This window comes from Haliotis rubra, unplaced genomic scaffold (assembly GCF_003918875.1).
Source record: "Haliotis rubra isolate DU_JTF1 unplaced genomic scaffold, ASM391887v1 Scf598, whole genome shotgun sequence".
NCBI lineage: Eukaryota > Metazoa > Mollusca > Gastropoda > Lepetellida > Haliotidae > Haliotis > Haliotis rubra.
In genome coordinates this window covers 378,945-404,202 of record NW_025767299.1, presented here as the reverse complement: position 1 = coordinate 404,202, position 25,258 = coordinate 378,945, and the positions used below count along the sequence as shown (strand labels likewise).

General features: G+C 39.1%; 2 protein-coding genes across 6 annotated transcripts in view; one reads left to right on the top strand and one right to left on the bottom strand.

The window, feature by feature from the left end:
- Window positions 1-1,198: 1,198 nt before the first annotated feature.
- The window catches only part of LOC124255217, a 61,328-nt gene continuing 37,268 nt past the window's right edge, over window positions 1,199-25,258 (bottom strand). Inside the window, exons 1-6 of one of the 4 annotated variants that reach the window (XM_046689057.1) lie at window positions 17,404-17,502; window positions 16,184-16,546; window positions 7,055-7,168; window positions 4,567-4,767; window positions 3,562-3,711; window positions 1,199-3,233 (exon numbers count right to left, since the gene is read on the bottom strand). In XM_046689057.1, coding sequence (XP_046545013.1) covers window positions 2,383-3,233; window positions 3,562-3,711; window positions 4,567-4,767; window positions 7,055-7,168; window positions 16,184-16,546; window positions 17,404-17,410 — 1,686 coding nt within the window. In that variant the 5' untranslated portion in view covers window positions 17,411-17,502 and the 3' untranslated portion in view covers window positions 1,199-2,382. Of the gene's footprint in view, window positions 3,234-3,561; window positions 3,712-4,566; window positions 4,768-7,054; window positions 7,169-16,183; window positions 16,669-17,403; window positions 17,503-25,258 lie in introns of those variants that run through there. The other 3 variants (XM_046689058.1, XM_046689055.1, XM_046689056.1) reach the window with 3 other exon arrangements.
- Window positions 16,794-25,258, top strand: part of LOC124255219 (transcription initiation protein SPT3 homolog) — a 94,867-nt gene continuing 86,402 nt past the window's right edge. The window contains exon 1 of one of the 2 annotated variants that reach the window (XM_046689061.1): window positions 16,794-16,931. The gene's annotated coding sequence lies outside the window, so the exon portion shown is untranslated. Of the gene's footprint in view, window positions 16,932-17,547; window positions 17,714-25,258 lie in introns of those variants that run through there. The other variant, XM_046689060.1, reaches the window with a different exon arrangement.

Below are 25,258 nucleotides of genomic sequence, written 5' to 3'. Positions count from 1 at the left end.
AGCAGTATCCATGTGTACACGGACACGTGAGTATTGTGTACTCCAGTAACAGGGAACACTCATAGCATCATCCTTATAGTACAGCGGAGCAGGGAAGTTGCGATTCAGCAATACTTTGTTCATGAATGCTCATCAATGCATAGGCAGAAATCTGTTTCCAGAATCACGATTGTTTAGGACCATGTGTGAAGACGGTATATGAGTGTTCCAGGGTGCAGCAGCGGGGACAAACGTTCATCACTAATGAATACTGAACTGCAGGCTTCAATAACGAGAGACTCATCACAATTCCCATCTTCAAATACAAGGTATACTTTGTAAAGGTAAAACATTACATCGCTTTAAAAAAGTCAGCAATGCTGATGGTTGTTCAAAACAACAATTATATATTAGTCTTTGATCACCGTCTCTTGAAACAAATTTCTCAAACTATACATTCAAATTATTTTCACTCAGTTCGTTTTTGTTGAAAAACTTAGGCAATAAAAAAATTCAGTTTCTTTTATGTCTTTCAAAGCAAAGTGTGGATATCAATTTCATGAGTTATATACGTTGCAGCAATGTGATCAATCACGCATATAATACTGACGCAGCGTTTCTATGGATAAAATAGGTCCAATACTCAAGCTGCATTGGTAAGTCCTTTGTTCAAATTGTCATGCCCAAAAAGGGCCTTGCAGTGCTCACAACTCTGTTTTACAGAAACCTTCATAAGTACAAAATACCTTTGATTTGTAAAATTTTGATTAATCCCCATTGTGTATTGGTCTCCACATAATGTTTGTACTAAGCTGAATACAGCTGTGTAAATGATGCTCTATTTACATAAGCTATTATTTACATGTAAATATAAACCTTTAAGAATGTTTTTAAGTTTGTGACCAGATTAAAACTGAATGTTTGTAGAAATCACAACAGGTGACCTTTGAATGTAATACCGAGTGACAGACACACTTCCAAGACGTGACATACAGGTGGACACACAGGTGGACAGTTCAGGAAAGACAAAACACACCAAGTCAACCAAGTCATCCAGCATGCTAAGGTTACTTCTTTATACTCTTTTCTTTTGTTCAACTGAGAAATTACAATTTTCAAATAAGATTAAAATTGAACATCTCTACTCCATTTTTGAAAATTTGAATAGAAACAAGTAAGTTTTGATGTAGATTACTGTGCTGTAAGTCACACCTGTAATTACTGTGCTGTAAGTCACACCTGTAACAACAGTGGAGTACTGCTGGATCACGGACAATACTACCGTAAGGAAACAGTGTTATGGAAACAATTAAAAATGTATCAAAACTTCTACTCCCAATTGCCAGGCACACAATACTGAACAATACCTTACCATGACAAAGACTGAGACAATTCACCAAGATATACGTAACATGTGTCATGAATTATTCATTCATGTTAAACATATCACAAAACATCAACTGGAGAAACTGCTTAAATGGTGATATGATATAATAAAGCAATCATATTGTAGATTGTTTTAGTCCTAAAACATCAAACAGTCTTCAAATAAATATATAACTTAAATGTCAAGTTGCACTCAACAGCTGACCAAATCTTTAAAACCATTGCAAACCAGGTACAACTCAACAGCTGACCAAAATCTCCTTGTAATACTTTTCCAAACTGTGTACCACTCAACATATTTTCCACAATTTCTTATTCTGCCTTCACAGCTTGGGAACATGTCACAATCAATAATTGTCTTATTGATCCGCCACTAATACAGTAAACCTTTCTCATTCATTATGGTCAATACATTGTTTTGGGTTGGCACCAAATTTGATCTTGTCATTGGAACAGCACCACACTTTAAGCCTTATCAACAACACAATTTGTACAAATATTCAACACAGGATTTCATGACCACCTGTCATAATACTCTGACCCCATGGAATGGCTGGTCTTCTTCATCACACAATGCTCATAGCCAGGATTCTGCTGACATGATGCATTCAGAGCTCTGGCACTGTAACGTTCTGGTGCATTGTTCCGGTCCAGTGCTCTCCTCCAATGGTCTCGAACCAGCACAACGTTGTGGCTCGTCATTATAGAACAGGTTCTGGAGCTGAAGATAAGGTCAAGGTCAAACTCAAAGATGTCTCTGCTTTGCAGTTCTCAATTCAAACACTGTTCCCTTCGCCTTTCAGTCCAGGAACCCAAGAGCTCTGTCGGTATCAATGGCACAATTTCCCCAGGTATGCAGAGCTGAGCAAGAATTTCTCATACACTGCATTATGCCCAGAACCACTGTAATAGTTGTCTCGATCTGAAGGTCAAGGTCAAACCATGAACACTTCAACAAGGCACAAGAGTTGGATAGGACCAACTGTCACACTCCCAAATCACATTTCAAAAACCATTTCAATATGGCCGCCACACAGGTGCTGGTTCATCATGCCCAGGTCTTCTTGGTGAAGACTTTGACGACTCCGAGTCTTCATGTCTTGGTGGTATGTCTCTCGATGAATCGGAAGACCCTGTTCCTTCCTCAGTGAGTTCAACATCTCGAACAGGTCGAGCAATAGGTCCCTCAAGTGCTAAACGTGAGGACGGGGATACAGGAGTCGGTTTCTCAACCTTTGGGGGAAGGTCTGACGGCCTCTGCCCAAGCACCTCGTATGTCCTAACCTCCCCTGTGGGCAGGTAGAGGCGAGTCTGATACTGTTGTGGGGAGGAGCTATACAGATGAGGGTACAGGAAGGTAGGGGGCAGCACTCGGGGCGGACTTCCTGCTAAATAGGAAGCAGCCGCTGCAATTGAGCTTGGAGGGTTGATGGAACTGAAGAACTCATGAGGAGTCATACCAGGATATGTGCCATGAGTAACTGCCAGGGGCAGGGTAGAGATTGCCCGACTCTCCTCCAGTATAGACAGGTTGGAACTGCTGACAGTGTAGGGCAGAGTCTGAGGGGGTACAAACAAGGGTCTTGTCTCTGGGTACAAGGGTTCTGGTATACGCGGGTCACTTAAGCGAACATCGGATGCATTTGCATATGGTGGCAACACAAGAGGGAGCCGAGATTCTATAGTGATTCTGCGTTCTACTGGTAGGCGTGGCTCTAGACTAGGGTAGTCTGGTCTTTGAGCCTCTGGCACCAGGGGTAGGTGACGTTCATGAGGCACAAGGCTATGCGTGGTAACAACTGGGTGGTCTTGCAGGCTTTGGAGGCGAGATTCACGCTCACGAGATTCTACAGCAGAGGAATGGGCAGCTGAAAAATGGAAATAGTTATTTTAGTAATGAGATCACATTTTGAATTTATGTCATTCACATTTTCTGTAATTCATAAATACAGGGGGAAATGTAACTGAATGTATTGTATAGGGTTGTCATGAAACAAACATGACAAATAACATGTATTGTGGCAAGGATGCATTTGCTTCACTGGAGAAAAGCTAGAAATGTTATGGATGCATTGTTTCATGAAATAAAAAAATAGAATTGAAAACATGAATGAAAATGGAGGCTAGAGTAGGCAGTTGTTAACTATACTAGACTTAGCCACTGGATTGGAAGAATATAGGACACTGACAACGTACCAGCGAGATGTGAGACAATGACGGATTGTGACTGAGACAGTGGGGTACTGTGGGTGGTGATGGTGGGGTAGATGACATCCTTCGTGTACGGCACTGTGTCGTAGCCGCCCCACCCTCCCCTGGTACTTTCTAACTGCTTCATCAAAACTTCTGGAAAATAAAGTTTCAGATGCATTACAACACTGAGAAAAAAATCATGCAAATATCACATTTAAATAGCAATGGAGAGATATTATTTTATTCTTTAAGTAACATTTAAGATCTACCATGAGAGAATGAAATATATTTGTAATATGAATAAGAAACAGGACAAATCTTAAATGTCACTTATCTATAGTATTCAAAGCACTATCTTTAACATTTAATGTTTTTCGGTAGGATTACAGAAAAATGTTTTTCTCAAGAGGGTATGTCATGAAAAAAGCGATTGGCATTTTTCCTGGACAATAAAAATTATGATACGCTAACTGAAAGTTAAATCACTAAAAGCAAATTAAAAGGTTTTTAAATATTTTTAACAATCCAAGACAGATCACGAATATAAATAGAAATAAAAACAAACTCAACAGGCTTACTGAATCCTTCCCAAACTTTCTACACCATTTTGACTTAGTAGCCATCAGTTTGCGACATGTGTAAATTGCCAAGGGCCATTTGTTATTGAACTTCAGCAAGTCCTCCAGTGGACCAGTAGATGATTCATACTTACATATTCTTTTGTGGAGACATTCAGTGATATACAAATATATATTAAAAAAAAAATTATTTTCCATTTTTTTCCCACAAAATACAAATATTGATAAACTATAAGTGACCGTCTAAAGATAAGGAAACGGAGAAAGGATGACAATTTCACTTGCATATACATGTATACAGATGACCTTCAAGTTTGTGTTTGGAGCATATATCTTTGTGTTTCCAAGTAATAAAGACTACACATAACCACATTTCTTTTTAATCAGTATTTCAACCCAATAAATTAGCCCATTAAGGCATTGCCTGTACCTGTTGGGGGTAGTCCGTTAACGTCAGTGGTATGGTGTGGTCTCACATCGGCTGGCCCGGACGACACGCGGCGAAGACGCTCTAGTTCGGCAAGATGGGCAAACCTGCGATCCACAAGTGGCTCTGTGAGCGGGCTCCTCTCCAGCGTCAGCTCCAGGGGCCCAACTCGGTGGTGGATGCGACGGTCATCCGTGTGTAGCTCTGGAAGATACACTTAGCCTTAGAAATGTGGTTTACGACTAGATCAGAGGGCCAGTGGTAACATAACATGTCATCAGAGATCTACTTGAGGATTATTCAGTTCCTTGAGAAATCATGAAATGCTACCAGTCAGTTTAGTTGTCTCAGGCTAGCTGACTAGTTTGAATTTTGCAGAACATGGGCAGAATTTTGTATTTACCTGCAACAGAATTCATGAAATACATGGCAGAATTTTATCATGTAATTTACAAAAGTAAAGAGTTACACAGATCTACTGAAATGTGTAACTCCAGTATGTACATTATTCAAACTAAATCATTTATAATATCTATTTGACATGTTTGTGTTAAATAGAAAAATGTAAACCAATTCACAATATTCTTTTGATTTTAACATTTTTAACATGATTTGATGAAAAAATGAATTCAATATTTTGATTATATTTTGAAGATAAGTTACTTATGCTGTATGTATGTCACACTCCTGAATGCCAGAGCCACTCCAACAAGCTATTCCAGTCATGGGGAAGGTTATCACAAAACGGCTGCCACTGGTCAAACAGGGGCAAAACTTTCACAAAAACTGTGCTTAAAAGTTTGCAGAATTGTGTGCAAATTATCAAAATATAAAACTGACGGCAGGATGTAGTTTGGGTACCGTGGAGTAAAGGCGAGACTGGAGTGCAAGGTGGGAGTGTTGGGTGTGCTGGGGAGGGACTGGGTGTGTACAAGGGGAGTCACGGGGGTGTCACAGGGGTGTCAGTGGGAGGGGTTTGTTGAGGGGGTCACACACCGGGGAAGGAGGTAAGCGTGTAGTCGCAGGCAACACAAAGCCCAGCCTGCAATGAGCAGGTCCACATGCTGTTGTAGCGACATCCAGTACATACAAGTGGCCTCAGTGTATCTTTAACATTGATGGATGACAAATAATGACAGACTCCAGCACTTATCAGGCAGGGCGATTGTTGCCAAGCTAAGCTCCATTCAGAACAGTCCCGAGTGTTCAGCTTTGAGGGCCAGGTGGAAATAGAGAAACCAACAATGCTGTTTTTTAACAATACATGCAGCTGATGGGAGATTTGCTCATTTGCAGCTCATACTGTCCATTTCATGTTTTACAAATCACCGTAGTGGTCACATGAACGATGACAAGGTGGTCATTGAATGAAAAAGTAGCCATTTGGCCCTTGACCAGCTGTGACGGACACTTGAATAGACAAACATTAGTGTCTCAAATGACCTTCAGTTTAGCTGGTGGCTAACTAAGAGCTCCATCTATTTCATCCTCAAAGCCATTCTGCATGGCTTCTTTGTGTGGTTGGGGCATCCCTCGACCTCGTGAGAGAATGCACGTGCGTTTTTTTGTGTGCAGTGGGTTAGCCCGAATTGCTGCACCGGCCACACTATGGTTTTGTAGGCAGCTAGTGTTGGTGTTTAACTAGCCGTGATTGCCCTCTTCAAACACTTGGAACACTGATAATACACCAATGAGATCCCTACTTCACCATCCAGTTTTTTCTTTCAAATGTCCTTAATGAACCAATTTGCAAAATGTCCTCAGTTCTTCAGTGTTTGTTCATGAATAAACGGGGCAAGTTGGAGCTATTCTAATACTGACGAAGCAGAGTATCACAAAGCTGGTCCTGTGTGACTCATACCTGATCTTCCAGCATAAATACTGTTTTTGATTCTTAAAAAGTTTACATTATTTAATAATTAGAAAAAACATATTAAAATTTCAGTGTCAAATATCAAAAAAATTACTTCCATGAAAAGATTAATGTCATACATTTTTCTATTACCTCATCCATGAATAAATTATGATTTATTATTACATTGAGCAATCATCAATATTCATGAATTAAAAACATTAAAATGTTAATTTATTCCAAAAATACACATATTATGTGTCATATTAAAATACCCAATCATATTAATAATTTGTTTTCAGATTTTTATTTTTTTCTCTGGTAGAATTAAATGTTTAGGAGTGTCTGTGTAAGGGCCCAGGCGAGTTCAGCTGGGGCTGTTTTGTGATGTTTTATTGATACCACTGTGTCAGCTGCATGTGGAAGAAAAGCCATAGGTGACACAGGTAGCAATCTCATTAAATCCAATCAGAGCACTCGTTGTCACTATACAGAGAGTGAGAGGTCTGATTGGAAAAGATTTAAGATAGAGTCCAGTCACACATATGACACCGACAAACCAAGGTGCAACTGGGATTCGAACCCAGAACATAAGGTGTTTGAGCAAGCATATGAGATCGAGTTGGAGTCAACCCTTACTTGTCTTACTTCTGGGTTCCCGTGGGCCATCCACGGTAACTTTGATGGCTTTCTGGTAGATGGCGACCTCTGGTGGGTTGGTGCTGACTGTGATAGTGAGGGAGAAGCTCTTGCCTGGAACATAATAGTACATAATGGTCAGTATAACATGGCAAGTACATAACGGTCAGTATAACATGGCAAGTACATAACGGTCAGTATAACATGGCAAGTACATAACGGACAGTATAACATGGCAAGTACATAACGGTCAGTATAACATGGCAAGTACATAACGGTCAGTATAACATGGCAAGTACATAACGGTCAGTATATAACATGGCAAGTACATAACATGGCAAGTACAGTAGTATAACATGGCAAGTACATAACGGTCAGTATAACATGGCAAGTACATAACGGTCAGTATAACATGGCAAGTACATAACGGTCAGTATAACATGGCAAGTACATAACGGTCAGTATAACATGGCAAGTACATAACGGTCAGTATAACATGGCAAGTACATAACGGTCAGTATAACATGGCAAGTACATAGCGGTATAACATGTATAACATGGCAAGTACATAACGGTCAGTATAACATGGCAAGTACATAACGGTCAGTATAACATGGCAAGTACATAACGGTCAGTATAACATGGCAAGTACATAACAGTCAGTATAACATGGCAAGTACATAACAGTCAGTATAACATGGCAAGTACATAACAGTCAGTATAACATGGCAAGTACATAACGGTCAGTATAACATGGCAAGTACATAACACTCAGTATAACATGGCAAGTACATAACAGTCAGTATAACATGGCAAGTACATAACGGTCAGTATAACATGGCAAGTACATAACGGTCAGTATACCATGGCAAGTACATAACGGTCAGTATACATGGCAAGTACATAACGGTCAGTATACCATGGCAAGTACATTACAGTCAGTATAACATGGCAAGTTGTCAAACAGCAACACTGTAACAATACAACATTAATAACAAATCTAAACATTTCCAAGTTATGTGGGTATCAGACCTTAAATACACCAATGAGGACCCATTTCCTCTCAAATGGGAGAGTATGTCTATTTTCAAATGGAAACCTTGAATAAACTGATACAGGATGTTAAAAATAAATACCAAAATGATGAAATCTATTGTCTCATTATGAATATTTTCCTGACTTGTGAGTAACACAAATATAATCACAGTCATAAAATCTATTCCAGTCATTGACAAGATGCCTCATCGGTACTACAAGTCATAAAATCTTTTAAAAATGACAAGACTTATATTTTTTAAGAACAAATTTTTAAAATACATACAAAGACATCTACAGAAAATTAACATGACACACAACCAAAATGATACTAAAACACAAGTAATCTTAACCAAATATCTATGAAACAATTACTAAACAGCCAAAGTTAATTCCCATCAGAACTGAATGATTTATGTTTTCCATTAATTATAAATCATCAGGACTAACTGTTTACAGGTGATGTTCGGTGGAGATGAGAGCTGTCCTGCCCACAGACAATGGCTGCCCTGATGGCTGCACAAAGTCATCATTACGGAACCATATTGTTTATCATATTCCATCAATACTTTATCGCCACATTTCAATGGGTGTCATACTATTAGTTTCAAAGAACCAATATTTTTTTAAGCTCCCATGTATCACTGTGAGGAAAAAGCCTTGATAATATTGGTGTCTGGGGACCACTGGTCACACGCCAGCGAACCTGTTAATAACCACTAAAAACAGCCACACGAGATGTTGAGAGGGTGCAGTAGGCCATGACCCACGTGCATGTGGGTTACCGATAACGCTGATCCTTCGGCTATCTGTTTTTTAACAATGACATTTACATTTAAACCTTTGATAATGACCACGAATTTTTGTATTTTCCATCTACAAAGCTCCTTAAACAATGTATTCGTTTGTTGACTGATCTGAAAAAATTCAATTATTTTTTGGAAAAAGAAAATATAATTTATTGCTTTGAAAATTTACTTTCAAAATTTCAAATTTAACAAAGGCCTTTTTAAAATAAAACAAACATTACAATATGTTATTAAAAATTAATGGTCATAATTTAATATATTTGTCAAGGGTCAAAGGTCTCAAACACTGTCTCGACCTCTTTGAAACATTTTGAAGCCCTATCAGTTGTTTCATCTAAATAGGTGTATTGTAGTTTGTTTAATGGCACGTAACACTCAGGTTGTGTGCAGCAACTAAGCTGTTGAACCATCACACCTGAGTACATCACCCAGGCTGTCCCCTGATTTATATCATTCCTTATTACTCCTAATCATTATATTTCCACTGAAAGGAAGCCGACTGGTGTAAGATTAATTTCCACCATATTAAGATGTTGTGCCTGAGTAATTTCCCCCATTCAAATAAATGTTTGGCATGAGAGTGAAAACTGTTCCCCATTGTAAATATGAATCATAAAATAAATTGAAAATGTTTTTTGGGGGCAATTGTTCTTTTCGCTCTGCTGCATTAGTCACCTCCCTACAGTGAATACCTCCAGACTTGTCATCTCAATATTGACCAGAGAGAGGCACTGACAGATGTTAAACAGACACAAGGTTTTTATCAAACGATAAATCTCAACTGCATGCAGTTTATTGCTAGTTTTGTCTTGGAGGCACAGATTTATTATTTTGCACACTTCACCATCAAGATTTTAGAGATGTTTTTTTAAAAAAAAGGGTATTATACATTTATTTTTTTCCAAAATGTAATTACGTGGAGATCAAAATGATAGAACGTTAGACAGGTTGTTGACCTTTGATTTGAGATATAAAGATAAATAATTCAATGGAATAAAACTGTAATACAAAAAATTACTGTATGTATATATAACAAGTGTCTACCAAGTGACACCAGGTGAGACAAGTCGGAGGCGCGTTATCTGATTGACGTCGAAGGACTGCAGATACGCCATGGAACTTCCTCAATGAAATGTGACATAAGCACATGATCTGATATTCTCGTTGCTCCATATACCCAAGGTCATCACGTGGGTGTTATGGGAATTGTTTGGTCAACACAACTGATTCAAACAGTTATGCCGATGAGTCAGTGTAACACGAGCGCTCTAACCACATTCCTATCAGACAAATCCGTCGCCATATCCTTACAACATGTACACCTCTGTAGTACTTGTAAAAGTTACGACCTGGAGTCAAAGGTCACACCTGGGTTCAGAGGTCAATGTTGTATGTTCCCGGCCTCTGCTCTCGTCGGTCCATTGATAACAATTGACTTCAAGCAACATGTCTGTTAATTCGCAGCCGATATTGAGATTGCGTGCTCCCCAGGTCTGTGTTTGGGTGTAATTGTATCAGGGATGTATTATTTTGCCTTGAATCATTCGACACGAGCACATAAACGACAATCGGTTTAATTTTCACGGTTATGCATTCGCCATGTTTGAAAGCAGAAAAAAAATCAGAGGGTCGCAAATCACAAAATCAATGTTTACGAGAACAATCTGGATAATGATAGTATTTGTCGGATTAGAAAATACAAATAGCAAAATATGAATTAAGAGATAATAGAATAAAACATGAATTTGAACTCATAATTGTTTTCTGATCACGGGTTATAGAGTCAATGCTAGTCCTTGGTCGGACGAAGAATTGTGAAACGTTCGCTCATTTCGGATGGTGAAATGAAATTTTAACTTTAAACAGATCGATATTCAGTAATTGAAAATGTCAGAATTGCGGTCGAACGGTTGTCGAATGTTTTCACCCTCGCAAATCGTGCATAAATATCAAATCCAACCCACACATCGCCGCAATCGTCATTTCACAAATGTCAGCGAGTGGGCACGCGGAGAGCAGACGACGATGACCATCACGTCTTCGACCCAAGTATTCCGATACAACGCTGTAACATACTATATATGTATGTGAACATTGCGCAAGATTTCCTGCCAAAGTTAAAATCTGCGGCGACAACCACGCGTCGATCTAGAATCCATGCGGCCTTAATTCCCCGTGGTGTTGATTACAGTGGGTGTTTGAAAAGGTCAAATGTGTGTTATTGGTAGAACCGGGCAGGTGGGCAATAAACAGTATATCTCCCGACTAAAGGAGCAATATAACGTCAACAGCCTTCAGCGATGTGGACCAACTATAGGCACCATTCCCACTGTCGTGTAAACATCGCGACCAAAGACACGCGCGACAGTTTGATTCCGTGAAAGGGACCGTGTATTTATTTTAATTACACATCCCCTTTATGTACAGTGTCCGATCGTGGTGGGAATTATGAAAATAACATAGCGTGTAGTCGCCTCAGAAAAAGAAGTGAAAAGCGAAATTTTTTGCGCACATCTGCCATATCGCTCTGTCTTTGTTAACTGTCTGCAACTCGCAGTGTAGCTCCTTCCCCAGAAAGACTCTTATTGTTATGCAAGACAATGCAATCAAGGCGTAGCAGGCTCACACATGGGTTTGCCTCTATGGCGGCTGAACCGCTTTCTTCAATCAATCAAAACCCAAACCAAGAGACTCGAGTGTCTTTGTCCGTTGATATTTCATGTCTTGTCAATTTTCTTTGGTTCGAACAATCCTGAAGCTTTTGGTTACTGCATGCCCAATACTTCTACTGCCACGACCGGAGTCGCCGAGTTACAGCCAGCACCCCTTTGACAGTCGTCGCCTCTTAATACATGATTTGTTATTTGTCATAATATATGTGGCGTTGAATACTGTATCTTAATGAATATCAGTGCTCAGATATTGACCAAACTACGCCCCCTGTTCAAAGTCTATCGATACGATCGCATAAAAAATACGCCCAGACTCCACTTAATCGTAATATTCACTTAGCACAAGTGTTTTCCTAAAGCAGGGCTTTCAGGCTTAACAAAAACATTTCCCAATTGTCATGCTAACAAAAGAATAGAGATCTTCACTTCTGCGATAAGAGCTAGGTATTTTGCCGAATTAAAATTCAAATCGATGTCTTTGGTCTGACGTTGATTTATCCGCCGTGCACAAACATATTCACCCTCACCTGACGTAACCAACGTGGAATCCTGTACTTCGTATACAACGCTAAGTGCAGGCGTACTGAACGATGTCTCATCGGGCTAACTGTGTAAATACTATTCATGCCTTTCTGTACTAGTAAAATGCACACAAGCTGTGGCTTAGGGGCGACATCAAGGATGACACACCCTCGCCCTAAGGCGAACTACGGGCCCGACACACGAGATAACATTGCTGAACGGGACGTAAATATTGACACAAACAGCACACTCGGTTATCCTATGCATAATATATATTCATTATATTATCACAATCATGCAAATATAATACACTGGATGAACGAAGAAATGGGTTGACATCTGACATGTTCACGAGGAACAAATTGAAATCGTGTTACAAAATACTGTCTACCGGAAAACTATTGATGCAGGAGACGTAAGTATCCAAGTTAACGTATGTACTACGAACTTTACGTATTATATATATTATTTGATATTCCTTTTCGATGTATATATATATGTTAACTTATCGTGTGTGTTTATCAAACCTAATCCAGGATCGTTATTCTCAGGTTCTAACAAGCTTTCCTCAGTTCGTAGGAAACCATTATGTTCGTGTTATTCAACGAAGTCGCACAGTGCAAATGCATACTTGTGGTTATATGCACGCTGATAGGTAAATGCGTAATAGTTAGTCACTGGACACATGATGATGTAAATAACAACTGACGTTATCCCATAGTCGTTATTTAATAAAGGGTGACCTTTCTTGAAGGATATAAAGAGGTCATGACCCATTCCTGTCACAGTTCCTGAAAGTCTTTGGGAAACTTCAAAAAGCTTTTAAATGAACTCTTTTGCGCCGTCCTCACAAAACCATTGTACGATGTTTAAACTGTAATGCTCAAGCCGCACCCGAGGCAACGGCGGGTCCACGAGATGGCAGGTTTCCAGAAGTGCAAGAATCCAGCATCCCACAACGTACCAATTAAAACATCAAAAGGGCTTTCCAGTTCGAGCATTTCCTGTGGCACGCGCCTCTCTTAATTTCACATAATCCAAAACTTCATTAAGGGAAATTCCATAATTCCACGTATTCCTCGAGTTGGGCCAAAACGCCGAATTTTCGTGAGTAATCGGCCCTAATTCGTGAACAAACGTTCAAATTGTACACATTTTAAGTACGAACAAGTCAATATTTGAAATAACATCTCTGTATGATCTTAAAGAAATCGAACCATAATTGGAATAATCAGTTCACAGAAAGAAATATCAAAATGTTGAACAAATTCAAAACTTAATTTAAAAACACAAGAGTCCCTATTGACAGTAATAAATCTTAATTTCCGAAAAAATTGTCAGATACTTTTTTTCGATTTCAAATTAGTCTGTGCGTTCTCCTTTGAGCACGGCTATATGGTAGCGGCGGTTGACCACATATCCCGCAAAGCGCCGTAAGCCAGCCGTATCAGGGGGCTGTGGTCGAAGAGACCGCCACTCGCTGGCTAGCTAACTGGCACCGTTGGCCATGCACCTGCAACGTCAAACGCACTATCACTTGGCGCGGATGTCAGACAAGACGATGGGGGCCATCCGATACTATAATAATATGGTTGTTGCTTTTCATTTTTGTCCATGTCATTTTAAAACAATGCCGCGGATTGCGTGTCTTGGCTGCCCTTGCTAATTAGGCGAAGCACTAGGAGAGGAAGACATTGGCATCATGCCGTGTGACGGCTTTGTCCGCCCCGTAAGACTACGAGCGTCGTTCAAGATGCCTCATCTCATGTCGCCTTTCTTCTTAATTTGCATACCCGACCTCGGGTCTTTGTTTCTTTGTGAGGGGTAAGATGTCATAACAGGCGGTCACAAATAGCATGAAAATAATAATTGGGGTTAAATGCATGAGTTGGAGCGGCATGTACCTCTTTATATTTGGCGGTGGCGAATTCGAACATTAACTGGTCGTGATGTTGAAGAAATTGACGGCCGATTTTGAAATTTACATGTATTAACTGATATTTATACCAACAGGAGGAAATACGGGCTGAAATATACACCAGTTCTGCGAGATGATAATTGATGGTGGTACATCCTTCACTGACAGTTGGCACACAGCTAACAAAGTAATGACATCCACTGTCCCAAGGTTGTCCACACAATGATTCAAAATTTCCACACTGTTGCAAAAAGACAAACGTAACTGTAACAAAGACACGGCAGTAAAAACAATATTGTTTCACACAATGTAACATCTACATATTGAATAAAATGTATATTGCACATTAGACTATTAGATATTGATTGGTGATATCGTCTTACTTTATCGAAGACAATGAAACTTTAAATCCTACAATTTCATGAACTTGCCAAAATTTCAAATAAATATGAAAGCCCAATATATATAAATCATATATTTCCCTGCGGATTGTTTTCTGCCTTTGAAGACCTGGCGTCCGGTACATTTATAATCCCACCGTCTGGAGCCTAAACGCGACAACAGATAATGCCAGTGGGAAGTAAGAGCCACACGAGCAGAACATTCGTCTGTTAGGCAATAAACAGCAGGTGTTATTAAACAACGTAGATGCGACACGGAACACCAGTGATAACCGTTACCTCTTTGTGTGACTGTCCTTGGAACATACCCATTAAGTCATTCTTGCTTGACAGTGGTTTAAGGATATGCACCGAAACGTCACTAATACAGTGTGATAAAGAAGTAGTTCTCCATACACAGTGTCTACCTTTGTCACCCCTCAACTGTTAGGAACTGCCTGTTCATCTCATCCCTAAAGAGTTAACATTTACAACTTCATGTATTGTCAGGACAATTCCAGGAATATGGAAGTGAAGAATCCCTGGAACATGTTCAGTCTGACACATGTGTAAGTGACTGTACACACTGATCTGTTTGATATGCCCCTCGTTACAAAAGTCACATCGAGATAAGTGTAAAGAGCTCAGTGTTGAATGGTGGTCCTAGCCATATCTGTGTGTATCCCAGCGCTTCCTTCCATGTTTTGACATACACGAGCTATTACGCCGGCAGGGGCTCTACATAACAGTAAACTTCATCATGATTAAGTTAAACGCGACTCCGTAATCAAATACCAGAATACGTGCCAGAACATTGATGGGAAATTGTTAGTTTTTCTTCAAAAAGATGAACACTACATACAATGTATAGCTATTAGGAGAAAAGAGGATTTCACCTAAAGTGTATTTGAATAATAAACGAATCCTTACGAAGTTATCACAATTAATCATAGTAATGATAGTTGTGTGATCATTATTTTGGTATCCTGTGTTAAACTTTGCGAGAGCTGTTTAATGCGATTACCGTTCGTAATAACTAAATCACTACAATCCGTCTTTGAAGATTACACAACCGTACCGCCTTAATTCAGTGATATTAGTGAAGGGACATGCGTTGGAGGGTAATCACTTCCTTCTTTCTATGAAACCAAAATTCCTTTCACACAAATCATAACGGATGACGTAAAAAACCGGAAAAAAGTACAACATTAAACAGATGATTTCATACAACAGGAAAACAAGTAACCAGGGATGCTATAAAAAAAACTACTTTAAGGATGGTGTTCACGCGGTGGAACATGGAGGGTTAATGGTAGACAGAATAAAATAGGTTTCATAATAGTGACATGCATGGCCCGTGACACTGTGTATATATGTCCCACATGCGAATGACAGATCGTACAGTGTATGTGTAGTTGAAGAATACATGCGTTTTAAACAATATTTATTCATTATTTAATGAACGGATTGGTAGACAGGCTATAAGCCTATATAAATACCTCTCCGGATACAATGCGATGGGAAACATTTTGCATACATTCATGCATATCCAACTGCACAATAGGCGGTTGTATATATGGAACAGAGCGGTGGTATAACATCCAGTCTATTGCGTATGTAAATTCCCGTTACTGCTTGAGTCATTGTGACTCTGAATAGAATACTTCACCCCTCGCCATCCGACTTCCGCATCTATTAATCACTGGATGTGTGGGCAAGTGCATATTGGCGTAAAACAAGGTTAGGCAAGAAAGTTTGTTACATGACACAAAACAATAAGTACACTAACTCACCTCGACCGCTTCTTCCTACGAAGCGTAAATCGTTGAATTTGGCAACCTGGTTCTTCATATAGGAGGTACCGTTCCTTAATTCAGCAGAGTAATTCTCATCATTCCCAGCCATAATGCTTACTTTCGTTCCATCTTTAACTTCTCCCAGAGCGACAACTTTAAATGAGACTGGTAGAGTTTTGTTTGATCGCCAGTGTGATGGGAGGACTGAACACACAAAGTTTGGACTGCCGGTGCGTACAAGTTCCCCAGGGTGGTCACCGAGTATAGAGGTGTAGGTCCGCTCCCCTCCAGGCACCCCGGGCAGTACCTCTCCGGCCATGGTATGGGGGGACTCCGGGAACGGTGGAACACCGTTCAAATCTGTGGGTAAATGCATGTGGTGAAATATTAGTGAGCTACACTGTAAAGGACGGGCTGACACGGAACCTCTGGTTAGGCTGTGGTTTTATGAATGAGAGGAAGTAGTCAGCGGTTAACTTTATATTGGCCGCTCCTACTGGCTGACTCAACCCACGACCTACACACGATATCACTCCGCGGCCAGACCCTCTTACGCACTCGACTCGGAGGAGGGAACTACTACGCTCATGTTTACAAACCAGTTCTAATTGATGACATGGACAGTTCATATCGGATATGAATTAGATGTTTAAATATGCGTCGTCTCATGCGCGTAAGGTATTTATTTAGACAGGAACTTTCTTCCGCTTCGGAGGAACAAAGGGAAATCACTCAAGCCTGACAGGTAAACAGCTGATCCGTTGCGTGAAAACATACAGTATGATCTAAGTTACGTTAGCCAATTGTACTGGAATTAAACTAAGCTTAATTTGACAATACTATTTTCTTAGAATTTTGGACTTTGTTTCAAGACCTGTAAGAATGAGTATTTTATACATGTCAGTTCATCATTTCGTCTGTATATAAATTAATAATAAACTTATTCTATTGCGATTTGCTAATTACGTCGGAGTAATTCTCCCAAAGTACGGTGATGGACTGGCAGCGTGGTTTACCGTTTGTCGCTCTGGCCCAATTACTGGAGGTGACATGTTATTTCAGTCAACGCCGAGTTATGGGGGCTAAATAAACATTGCGTAATAGCCTGTTGCATGTTGATAAAAGGCAAAGCTTATTGACTTTGAATGTTATTGTTGTAAATGAAGCAGAAGCATCAGACGGATGCGATTTTATATTTAAGGTGTAAACAGTCCTACCTGTCATTTACTAATAAGCGACATATTTGTGGTTAACTGGCCGCTCTTTGATCTAACCGCAACCCTGAACAACACTGACATACCTGAGTGACAGGTAGACCCACGTGATGGGATAACATCCCTGCGCATGCGCCGTAGTATATGTTTGTACAAAATGGCGGCTTGCCATCATAACGTGTGATAAAGCTTGTGACCACTAACGCTGTTTATGCGATTATAAAGCAAAGCAAACCCATCTAAACATACCAGTCACCGAAACAAATGCATAATCTTGGAATCTGGATGTATAATTATCCTCTTCACAATTCAGGTACGCCATAAACAGTGACGATTACACCCGAATGCGTGGCGTTTAAAATCACATGTTAAGAAATTTAAGTGTGTTTTGTGTCCACCCCCGCACCCTCTTGGTATGTTGGGTGCGTGGGTGGCTCAACCGCATACCTCAGACTCTTGTCATGTGACAGGTCATGGCGAACCCGTTCTTTGATCCCATGTATTCGCATTCTTTGTATAGGGGGATGTCTTTCACATAAACCTTGAAAATAGTTCACGACCTTTCCCATGGTGGTAGACCAGTGCAGTGTTTGTGATGATATATACGAAGAAGCCTACTCCTCTCTAGTAACTTTAATGTGCACTGATACCCATCGACTGATATCAACAATAGTAGATAACTCTTATGCCATACTAACTATCTGAGAATAACTTACGTTATTTCACAGTTTACATTTATCATGTAGGCTGTCTTGAAAATAGATTTAGATTTTTTGTGTGTGTTAGTTTAGGGTTTATATATGAAATGACTTAAACCAGGGTTAGGCAATATTATGTTATTTTTTGCAGAATGATCTTATAAATGGTATAAACATTACTTTAATTGTAGAAAATACATCTTGTTACATTTCTACTCCATAGATCAATTAGGAATTCCTTACTCTTGTTCCTCTTTAAGGATTAGAACTTGGACTGACAAATTCAGACTGGGGGTTAGAAGTGTACAAAACATAATTATAGTAATGTATTTGGTAATGTGTTTTAGCACAACATTCAATTGACTAATATTTGCTAATAAATGCAAATCGTGTCTCTGAATCATGTGCTAGTACTTTTGTGTTTTGAATGCACCCCTTTTCCCAGATCCTGTTTCGGTGCTTGTTGAAACCTTGTTAGTCAGTACATTCCATGAAAGGTTGATAAATAATTCAATATTGCTCTCACCCATGGTTCGTTAATCCAAAAATGTGTTAATCTGGACAACTTCATTATGAACAGTAGCATCTGGAATAAGAAGCTTTAACTGTAGGGACCTTTTGTGTTTTCATTTGAAGTACACATCCTTTGACCCAAGACGTTGATGAAAAGGAATTTTGTAACTTATATTGTCAATCTAAAATTCTTTTTAATCGAATCAGATATAATAAAATTTTGAAAGACAGTAACAAGATGTGTCTGCCATGCAATGTAATCTTTGCTTCTGTAATGAGTATGTGACAATCTCGTGTTGATGTTAGTGGATAGTATACATATGTACAAGTCAGGTATCCACGGAAACCAGAATACAAACAAGACTCATGTACGTTAAATATTACTCAATTGTTTACAACTCATCTGTTATCAACAACTTTAGTTATACTGAGAGAAAAAAATAAAGGAACACATACTAAAGGAGCCATTTATGCCATGGAATCTCATTAACTGATAGCAGAAGATGGCAAGACTTCATTTAAAACTGAAATGATCCAAGAGATAGTGAACTGTTTTGTGTATCTGTCTCGTCATGTTAAATAGTCTGAGTTCAGTCGCTGCCATAGTTTCATGTTGAAGCTACCTCAGTTTTGTTTGTGAAGTGACATCACCATCCACAACTATAATCATTGCATGTGACTGCATTTTGATATGAAGGGGCATGCCCTTGAAATATACTATTCACACTTTGCTAAGGATCAAATCATGGATTCAACAGAAAACTATGATGTGCTGTCAAATTTGGTTTAAATAAGCTAAGCTTCTTGTAAGCATGGATCCTAGGTTTCAGTATGTCATTTCATCTTGTGGAACCCATATCTGCTATTGACAGGTGTTGTGTACTTGTCAATGACTCGTTCCATGATTTGCAAATGGTTGATTGGTGCCATTAAAAGCATTAAAACCATTTTTATGGTTACTCATGTATCAAGTGCATAAGGTTAGATTAAAGTGACTGTTTGCCTAAAGATGGGTTACCATATTATTATCTATCCAGTTATAAATGGATACAATTTCAAATTATAGATCTATTTTAAGTGAAGTTGTGAATGTTTGTGATCCTTAGCAAATTGTGAGTAGTATAGTACTAAATATTGAAGCTATATTAGTGAATATTTCGATGGTATTCTTCTTAAAATGGAGACACGCTACATTTGATAATCTACAATTGTTATTGTTGTGGTATAACATTTTATATATTGACTGCAACAATAATAACAATACTGAAAATGTATATAGCCGTAAATCCAACAATGGATGTATATGGGGTATTTGTTAACTGTTTCCTTACAGTTCCCTATTAGGATATGAATCCCAGCCTGATTTCAATATCTAAACAGAAACTGCAGTGTCAATATGAAGCCAGCATGATACCCTAGATAAAATACTGATACATCAGATAATAATGACATGAAGGCCTCCAGTTTTACAAACTTATACATTACATAGTGGTTAAAACAAATCCACATTCCTGATAATGATTAAGTTACTGTTAAGTGTAGAAAGTCTTACCTCAGGGTGAGTGTTTATTGTATTACTGAAAGGACATTCCAGCCATTGCTGCGGCTATCACTGTTAATCATGTGACAACATATATACTATATCATGTATGTGTAACATGATCCTGGCCCCAACACTTGGTGAATGGCTTTGATTGGGAGATATCGCCTACTTATAACAGCGTCTGGAGCTGGGTCAGCTGGTGCAATCCTATTACAGCCTAGGCATGATGTTAGTGAGTGATATGATGCAAGATAACTGAATTGTTTTAGAGTTTGTCAAGTGTGTATGCATTCATTCTGTAAAGATAAACACTGTTTGCTTATAAACTTTTGAGATGGTTATTGGGACATTCTGATTGTGATCTTCTGTTACTTTGTCAAGAGGTGGGGGCAATCAATTATGTTGTCATAAGTTTGAGCTTTTTTCATAAAATATGAAACTTTGCTGTTAATACACCCAAGAAGTTAATGGGATCACATCAATAGTAATCAATTTTGTATTTTTTGAAAAGTTAAGATTAGGCCACTCTGAAAAATTAACTGGTTTGTGAAAGTAGTGACAATGTGATTGATGATACTGACAGATGAATTACAGCTGATGAAACAATTCTGCCATATGGAAGCATAGGCCTATTAGAAGTAAAACGTCTTATTATCGAAAAATATCAGATAATTGTACAATTGTAGTGAATGTACAGTATTTGTAACCCAAAAAGAAGACAATGTTGGCATAAGATAAGTTAATAGCAATGATTGTCATAACACATGGCTGTAACTATCAAAAGGTTTTCTGGTTTTCACTTGGGATATGCTATGTACTCAGTGGGAGAGATGCATTAATACGAAGGGAAAGAAAGATGCATTGATACAGATGGGGAAAGAGATGCATTGATACAGATGGGGAAAGAGATGCATTGATACAGATGGGGAAAGAGATGCATTGATACAGATGGGGAAAGAGATGCATTGATACAGATGGGGAAAGATGCATTGATACAGATGCATTGATACAGAGGGGAAAGAGATGCATTGATACAGATGGGGAAAGATATGCATTGATACAGAGGGAAAGAGATGCATACAGATGGGGGAAAGAGATGCATTGATACAGATGGGGAAAGAGATGCATTGATACAGATGGGGAAAGATGCATTGATACAGATGGGGAAAGAGATGCATTGATACAGATGGGAAAGAGATGCATTGATACAGAGGGGAAAGAGATGCATTGATACAGATGGGAAAGAGATGCATTGATACAGATGGGGAAAGAGATGCATTGATACAGATGGGGAAATAGATGCATTGATACAGATGGGAAAAGATGCATTGATACAGATGGGAAAGATGCATTGATACAGATGGGGAAAGAGATGCATTGATACAGATGGGGAAAGAGATGCATTGATACAGATGCATTGATACAGATGGGAAAGAGATGCATTGATACAGAGGGGAAAAGAGATGCATTGACACAGATGGGGAAAGATGCATTGATACAGAGGGGGAAAGAGATGCATTGATACAGATGGGGAAAGAGATGCAAAAGAGATGCATTGATACAGAGGGAAAGAGATGCATTGATACAGATGGGGAAAGATGCATTGATACAGATGGGGAAAGAGATGCATTGATACAGATGGGGAAAGAGATGCATTGATACAGATGGGGAAAGATGCATTGATACAGAGGGGGAAAGAGATGCATTGATACAGATGGGGAAAGAGATGCATTGATACAGATGGGGAAAGATGCATTGATACAGATGGGGAAAGATGCATTGATACAGATGGGGAAAGATGCATTGATAGAGGGGAAAGAGATATATTGATTGAGGGGAAAAGAGATGCATTGATACAGAGGGAAAAGAGATGCATTAATAGAGACATGTGCTGGGTAGCCTGATTGTTAAATAGAGAAGGATTCCCAGTCTCGACTATCTTCCAAAACAAATTCTGTTTGGTGTAAGGGAAAAAATGCTGTGAAAATGATATGAATGATTCACTTAAAAATCAGTGATGACACCAGGGATTACACCTCACTTGTGGCTCGTTGCCATGGGATACCTTTGTTCTAACTGTAGGTGTATGTGCGGATACACCTACCGTTTTTTCATACACCTACGGTTTTGTTATACTTCTAAAAGTAACAACAAGAATCATTTTAGTCATTTATTCTGGACCTGTTACAAACTGATATTAATGACGTTTCCCGCAGAGTTAGTACATGTAATTTTGATTCGCTGTTCATTAGCGGCATCTTGATTATCTGCTGTCTCGATTGCGATCTTCTTTGATGGTGGGGAAGATGTACCCGTGGCCTTCGTGTCCAGTGCTGGTGGTTGCAGCATGTCCGATATCTCCTTCTGAAGACCGTCAGAAGTTCTCTTGTACAGCCTTACTGCCGAGCTTCTGTGGCCTGTACGTTCCATGACCAATTGTTCATCGACCTTATTCCCGAAAAGACGTGTAGCTGTGGTAACCTGAAACCAAGTAAAAAACGATTCAAAGTATGCATACGCAGCTGAACTATTGTAACGATAATTGCAATATTTGCGAGCCATTTTACCAGCATCAAAAACATTTTATATTCAGATGCTATAATGTCGAACGATATGAACAATATTACAAATTCATATTCACGTACCTTTCCTGAATGTCCTGTGAAGTTCTGACAAAATGGCGTCTTCACTGTCGCTCATCTCCATTGTAAAAGCACACGGTGCACGCTCATGATCACGTGTTATCAAGTGGCCAAGTCAGGTGCATTGTTGCGTTTGTTTGCACGACTCCACGAGTACCCGAAAACACAACCACTAAAACACAGTCAATTAATCTGCAGTTGAAAACTTTTCGAACCTTAATTGTAGCTAGTTAAAGATAAGAATTTTTTTTATGGAATGCACTTCTTAAAGTTAAAACTACAAGTTATATTGCAAAGTTAAGATTCCATCCAAAGCACAAAACTAAAAATCATTCTCTGAAATGGTTTACCCAAATACAACGTGTGAAATGCATGGGAGCAGAGTCATGGCATGACTACTAAGCAAGATTCACGTGCAATGTCATGGCAACGCACAGGCCCACGCTGTTGATATCGACAACAGCTGCATTGTTTAGATAGGGGCTCCAAAAAGGAAATGTGTTGTGAAAATATATAATATTGACATAAATTACACTACTTGTAGTACTCGCCTACAAGTGAGGTGTAAATAGTTTATTGAGGAGGGCCTCACGAGCAAAAATGTAGGTGTATGGGCTGACACACCTCGGAAAGTATGGAAAGAACTATTACTTGGCATCAAGGGTAAGCAAGTCCTGCCCTACCAGTAGCACCTGCCATTTCCAAAATTTGCCTAAAAAAGGAAGTATTTTTGGCCTGACACTGTAACCAGCCATACAAGACAATCAAGTGATCGATGGCACGGAAAATCCAGTTATATAGTTTGGAACTATAAATACTGTGTAGAAGTACAGAGATTCCAGTGCTTATAAGTAAAGACAAATGTTTTGGGAAATAGATTTGTTTTACAACACATTGGGGGTCAGTATTAATGATGTTAAAGTTTAACTCACTAAGTATTAGGGACTCGGACCAAACATTGCTATTGTAGTTAACTCAGCATACTTAAATATTATACCGAACCTAAGGTGAATCTCGGGGGACTTCTGTCCACCAGGCAAAACATCAGTCCAATTGAATTTAATACAGAATATCAATCTTGACTACCCTGGGAAACAGATTCCATTTAGTTTATAGGGAAAAGGTGTGAGCCCCTGCTGGTATCCACCAAACTGTTATGGCTTGAATACTGTGAAAAAGCAAGATAAAACTTGAATACTGTGAAAAGCAAGATAACACTTGAATACTGTGAAAAGCAAGATAAAACTTGAATACTGTGAAAAGCAAGATAAGACTAAAACCATCCTCTCTCACGCAAGGACTCATCAATACAGATGATTGACACAGGTAACGGACGACTACACTCGGAAGACTTGTGTTTGTTGGACTAATGAGTGGGTATGGTTTTAAACAGCATATAACAATACTCCAACAAAGTCATGGAGGTTTTGCCAAGAAAGGCATTGTAGAAAATCAGAAGATATTTGCTAGATGTCAAAACATCATAATTAAGATGATAAAAAAGCGAGAATATTTAGGTGGAAATATCACATGCCTGCGTTTGATGATAGATGAAATCAGGAATATGTTTTGGTGACACCTTCTCTGTCAAGTGTCTTGAATCAGCTGTGATAGCACTGCACACACTCAGTTCCATTAAAAAAGGCATAATAATTGTCAGATGAGAAAGATGGAAGTAACTCACTGTTTTGAAAATAAAATCGGACATTCTGCCAGTAAGATTGGACCCAGAGAGAGTAGGCTGGGTGGAGACTGACAGCTGCCATATTGTGCTTCCAAAGTTGGTGACAACAGAATGACTGAAATTTTTCAACAGCGTTATATATACCAAGGGGTTGGTTTGCGTGTGAAAAATACAGACACGCGTAGGAGTTTAAGGAACGTCACTAGTGTATTATATACATAGACCATGCCACTTTTAGAAGGGATAGCCCATGTTTCCTTCATATTTATAGAAGTTGACTTGACATTCTTACTGAAATAGCACTTTACGCTGAGTCATTTTTTTCCGTTTATATAATTTTCAACCATATGAGTATGCTAGTATGGCACATATTTGATCAAACCATCAAGTACTGTGCTGCTCTGCTGTGGTCTTCACAAGCACTGGTATGATATTCTGCTGCCGTCATTCAAAGACCATGCAGGATTGGGAGAAAATCCTTTGTTTCAGACACAAAAATAATGTATTACTTAATGCCCAGGGCCCCGTTTCACAAAACTCTTGTAAGCCTAAGATCTCGTAACATTCCTCGTAGCATTCCTACCTCCTATACTGTAGCATAGGAGGTACGACGAATTCTATGATTAAAGTTACAAGATCTTGGGCTTACGAAACTTTGTGAAACGGGCCCAGTTCTATGGTAAACAGAAGTTTAAGAATATTTTTGGAGAATGTTTTTGAGGATAAGTAGACTTTGTAGACATCAGTTTATCATTAGAATGCGTTGTGTGTTCTGTCT